Source organism: Abrus precatorius, unplaced genomic scaffold (genome assembly GCF_003935025.1).
Source record: "Abrus precatorius isolate BTA unplaced genomic scaffold, Abrus_2018 Scaffold8, whole genome shotgun sequence".
In the NCBI taxonomy this organism is placed as follows: domain Eukaryota; kingdom Viridiplantae; phylum Streptophyta; class Magnoliopsida; order Fabales; family Fabaceae; genus Abrus; species Abrus precatorius.
In genome coordinates, this window is record NW_020874428.1 from 34,290,503 (window position 1) to 34,296,502 (window position 6,000).

At 30.4% G+C, this 6,000-nt stretch overlaps 1 protein-coding gene across 1 annotated transcript; it reads left to right on the plus strand.

Annotated features, from left to right (window-relative positions):
* The first annotated feature begins 2,745 nt into the window (after nucleotides 1-2,745).
* LOC113847124 lies at nucleotides 2,746-5,455 on the plus strand. Its single transcript, XM_027476011.1, has one exon. The coding sequence runs from the start codon at nucleotides 2,811-2,813 to the stop codon at nucleotides 3,396-3,398; it is 588 nt and encodes a 195-aa protein (XP_027331812.1). The 5' UTR covers nucleotides 2,746-2,810; the 3' UTR covers nucleotides 3,399-5,455.
* The last annotated feature ends 545 nt before the right edge of the window (nucleotides 5,456-6,000 follow it).

Here is a 6,000-nt window from a genome sequence, read left to right on the forward strand (position 1 = left end):
TAATGCACAAATATCGTTATTATTCATTAGTGTCATGATCATTTTCAATTTGGCAATTTGGGTTTTATCACGCTATTTGAATTTCATATCATAAAGTGTTCAAGAGAAATCAGTTTATATTGTTACAATTTAAAACTATTAGCACACCATTATTTGTAGTGAATTTTCAAAGTGCGTATATCATAAAGCTTTGGAGGCGACATTAAACAATTGATTAGGCAAAAAGATGTTAGAGATACTATTGAAGGTTGATTGAAGAAAAAGATTATGGCATTTTGTTAAGTACGTATGCAAAAAAAAAGTGTTTGTTAAACTATGCTTCAAATTATATAACCAAACAACATAAATTGAGATTGCGATGCAAGTAATGAAATAAAAAATAATTATAAATTATACTCTCATTAAATTATAAAATATTTGTTCTGTGAAAAATATTAATTTCTGCTTAATATAAAGTTTATATTTATGACGTATTTTAATTGATTAATAGTATAAAAAAATTTCTCCAACATTAAAATCAAACTCATAAAAATATCTGAACGCTTAAATAGGTAAATTTTTTTACAGATAAACAAAAAGGTGAAAATATGTTACATGGACTGACTAATAATGTTTTATTTGTATGATTGAGGTGTAGGTGAGATATAATTGGGTGATATGACCCAACCACTGCAACCATTCCTGATTGCCGTGTAAGATATGAGGAATCTTTGGGTGAAGGATTATTGGCATAACAAGTTAGAAGAATAATTGAGAATAATGTCATGATCAATGTGACTCAGGGCAGACCAACCCTACCAGACCGAAAGGGGTGCTTGCATCTTCATTCAAAAAGATAATTCAGACCAGATTATGAGTTGGGTGTGACTCATCGTTGGTGTATAACAATGTTCTTAATATGATTATTTTACTATTTCTGCCTATTTAATAACCAAGTAAATGACTTGATGAAATTATATTCTATCCAAAATTATTATTAAAGGATATAAAAAATATTACTGCAACAATGCGCAAGAATTCTTCTTTTCGAATTTTATATCTAAAGAAGTATTTATATTACACTAATAAAAGAAAATTTAAAATAATTTTACGATATTTTATAAATTAAAATAACATTTAATATTTTTTACGTGTAAAATAATTATCACTATTAATTTTAAATTATTAAATAATAAAATTAATAATTTATTTTAAAAATATAATTTTTAATAGAAAATTTATAATTATTAATTATAAAAAAATACCATGTCTCTTCAAATTTACAGTAAGCTCTTTAAATAAACTGTAATATAAAATATTAAAGATATAAGACAGGTCATAACTATAATGATCTATACAGTGTAAATATCCCTAATTTCAGCGTAAATTGGTATTTTAAGAACATTTGTTAATAAATTTAAAAACAATAAATTAATAAAAATTACATTATTCTAATGAGTGTTTTTTACATTTAGCATATTTTGTTAAAATATTTAATATTTAATCCAGTTTTAAATAATTAATAAAGTTTTTTAAAACGTCTATTTTATTTTTAACACAATACATTTTAATTTTATGAACATTACGTGTTATTTTTAAACAATTTAAAAATAGCAAAATACATACAATAAATAATTTTATGTCTAATTTTTTTATTCTTTAAAAAAAATTATAGATCCTAAATAAGTATACAACTTTTTATATTCCCTTAGCTCCTACTTTTATTTATTTAATCAATATCCTTTTTTTTTATAATTCCTATTTCCTCCTATCTAAGTACGTTTCCAATTGTCCTTGATAGCTCAGACGAAGGTAACGTTACTATCTTTGTTTTAAAGTATTATAATTTAATGTTTTTTTTAATTAGTACTTTCGTATTTGAATATTTAAAACAATAAATAATTTTTTATTAAAAGTTATATGACGAGTGCATTGTCGTAGTTTTAATAATTTTGGTTATTTGATCAGTGTCCACAAACTTCATACATAATAAATATGTTGTATAAAAATATTTATAAATTAATTAAACTCCATCTTTATTTTTATAACATTTAAAATTATTTTTTAGGATTTGTATTAATTTTAAGAAAACATTAATCTTATATTTTTATACATTTGATAATGTGCACTTTTTTTTTAAATATATAGTTTAACATCTTATACTTTTTAAAATATAAAAAAGCTATTTTTTTTATTCAAACATCAATTTTTTTTAAAAATATTCCTAAAAAATATTTATTATTACTAGAAAAAAAAAGAGATTAAAAAATAAAAGATATTTCTATTTAAAAACAAAAAACTAGACATCTAAGTAATCAAAGAATTTTTTGTATTTGTTATACAATTTCTAAAATACAGTGTTCCACATTCTTAAAACTCACGGATGTAAAGTGAATTTTTCTTTTAATTTTATTTTAATAAGCTAGAGTACTTAGAAGCCGACACCTGTAAATAATGCAAATATTTATATGCAGTCACAGCGGGGATCCCGTGCACCTTGAAAGGAGTTTTCTTACCGGAACCGCCTAACGATCCATCATTTAAGAAGGTCGACACGTGTCCGTGACAAGGGTGCCAATGTAATTTCGGTCTGAAAGGTACAAACTTGACCCTGTCAAATATCCAATCAGAGCCCGCTGGGGTAACCGAAAACCTAACCATCCGGTAAGGGCGGTTCGTGGTCACGTGACTCACAAAATAATTCAAATTCCTAATCTGACAGTTTCTTCTATAAATAACCAATCGTCCCTTCTTACATTCGCATTCAAGTGAAATAAAAAACTCTTTCTCTCTCTCTTCGTAAAACATTTCCGCATTTTCTCTCTCTAGAAATGGGAACAGCTGTTCTACGTTCCCACGATTGCCTTCAAGGCCGGTTCCTTCCAAACGATGCCTTAGCTATCGCCACGTCACACGCCCGATCTCGAAGAAATTCTTACCCGAACCCTAATTTCAATTCCTCGCCCTCCCATAACCGCCATCGAAAGCGGAGTCCGATCGCCGCCTTTCAGGCCAATTATCACGATCGCGATCGGAGACGGCCGGCCGATAGATCGGCTGTGAAAAGTCCGGCTGCCGCTAATCTTGTCATGGGACAAGTTAAGATCCTCAAGAGAGGCGAGAAATTGACCCTGGAGAATGACGACCAAGTGCTCGCTGTTCCCTCGGAGAATAGTAATCTTAGGGTTAATAGCGAGGTGGGCCTCGATCTGTTATTGGGCTCGACGGATCGGTTGGGCCCGGATCCGTTAACCTTGCAGAAACAGATTAGGGTTTCGGATTCAAAGGAAGGAATCTATGCCGGTTCGGCGTTCGTTGCGTCTCCGCATCCGAGTTCCGTTCCGGTTCCTGGATTTTTAGGGAGGAACGGCGCGGCCACCAGTGACTTGAGGCGGTTGCTGCGGCTTGATATGGAATGAACGATTTCGTTGTTTGGAGTCTGAGTACTTCTCTTACCTAGTAGATGATTAATGGGTTTGCTCGATTGGTCTCTGACGCGCTTCCTTTATTTTTTCAAGAGGATAGCCGTAGGGTACGAGCAATTGAAGAAATTACGAAGGCGAAGATTGTAGGGATGAAGATTTGGTATTCTGTTCCTGCAAGGGAGCAAACTTAGTTAGTTAGTTTAACTTTGTTGGAGACAAAAGGATTGGGATGGGAATGGATGTACTGTATATTTCCACAGTCTGATATACGTGAATCTGTCTAGGTGATGAATGGTTTAGATTGTGTAGGTGTTGTTTTCGCATAGTAGAAGCAAGTTTGATGTGTGTTGTGTCTTCTAGGCTGTGCTTGTACGCTGCTCGACTTCCTGTTATCGTAACCTTGTAGTAGTGAAATTTATTAGTATTACAATGAAGTTTCTAGTATTTGGTTCACTTTTTTTTGTGACTTAGTCATTTTGATTTTGATTTCTCTTCTGCGTCACGCGTTTTAGACATTTGATTTTCAGCCTTTGTTGTCCCTTTACTGCGTGGGTTGGTGTTTTTCTATTGAAATCCGTGGTTATGTCGTTTGCTGTTGATGTATTATTATCCTTTCATGGATCATATGTCAAATTGAAATGCATGTGAACTGCTTGAATATTTCCAGGGGGGTTTCAAATGCTGAATGCACTGATTTCTAGATATTAATCGCAAGGTATACTTATTTTGGTTACGTGTTTGATTCCGTGGAGTGATTAGTGAGTTTTAACTGTCTGGTGTTTTTGGAGTAGTCATAAGATCTCTTTCATGTTTAGTGTGGTGTTTTTATTTCCCAAATTGGCTTTTTAAATTGAATATGCTGGAGCAGAAGTACTTGACCTGTTCGCTAGGGGACTCCTCTACTCTACCTCCTGTGAACCTTTATCTATTTTGATCTCACAAGCAAAAAACAGTTTGGTTTCTCGTTTTATTATCCTCTATTGTTCTTTCTGTTTTAAATTCCTATTTGATCTTGTGCATTGAGGGAATTGAATTCTGTAACAGTTAATAGTTTTTAGAACTCCTGCTGTTTGTAGTTTTAGTTCCTTTCTGGAAACCGTAGTTGAAGTATCGAGGTATGCGTGTTTCTTCTTTCCTCTTCTCTGGCTATTTTACTTGGGTGTGGGTAATTTTGATTCCTAGTTAGAGCATGCATTGTTTTTCAATTGATCTTTTCAAGGAGGTAGGGGCATGGGAAACTAAATTGGCCATTAGCGGCCTGTTTAGTCTTTGACATACTCTATAACTTAATGCTAGCATTAGTCTTTGACATACTCTATAACTTAATACTCTATTGATTTACAAAAAAAAAAAAAAAAAAAAAAAAAAAAAAAGGCCATAGTTGTTCAGTGACTTTCTAAATGGGTTTGGCATTGATGCAAACTGAACTTGGGTTATTAGTGAAACTAAATTTAATAATATAATTTGGGTCCAATTTGTTGATCAACGGGTAAGAAAGAAACGTGAGTAGTCTGGACTCGGTGTGCCTGCCAAAAATCTTTCTGCAAAAGCTTTGAGATAGCTGTTCGTAAATTTTGTCTTCTCCCCAAATTTGATTCAAACATCTGCCATCCCAGTTGGAGCACAGCACAAGAGGTATCGAGTTGGGCCACAGCATCGTTATCATTTTAAATGACAGCTTTGTTGTATTTTTTTTTAATACTTTTTATTAATTTATTAAGTAAATATTCTCTTTGTTTATTTTTGCTTTAACTATTTTGTTTTGTTCATTTTTTATCGTTATTTTGTAAAATCAATGCATAATTAATACTTTCTTTTTTTAATGGAAACTTTATAACTTTTATAAACTTTGATTAAGTCTACAAATATAATTAAATTAACAAAATTATCTATATGAAATGTTAAATATAATTAAATTGACAATACTAAATGCAAGACTACTAGTACTAATAACTATTGATATAACTAACGAGACACGAATGCCAGAATTATTCAAATAGAAAGTTTCTTGAAATCACTTTTTATTGGCAATAATGTTTTCGGAGTTGGTGTTCGTACTTTTTTTTAACTTTTGTATATTCTGTAATCAAAGTCAATGGCGTAAATATAATTAATATAATAAATTATTAATGACGCGTGAAAAGAGTGTGACCATAAGTAATAATATTTAAAAAATATAGAAGATAGCATTATTCATTTGAGTTTATATTTGACACGTTTTTAAAGTAACTGTTTTTTCATCCGGCGGTAATATTAAGGTAAATTGTTTTAAATTTAAACTTGTTATGATAAGCAAACTTTTTAACGAGTTAGCTTTATATTATTGAACAATATTGTAAAAAAAGTTAACGTTCAGAATGCAGTAAAATTAAATCAGCTAATGGTAATTGATTATGGTGGGGTCAAAAACTTTTTAAGCCTAATCAATTTTGCTTATAAAGTTCGAAAGTGATAAATTCTACGATTCCTTATAAAATAAAGAAATATTCTATACTCTTGTATATATAGAATAATTATAACCGTTCATTTTAATAATAAAGTTAATAATTTATTTAAAAAATATGAATATTCTTTAATATTTTAGTATAATCTAAAG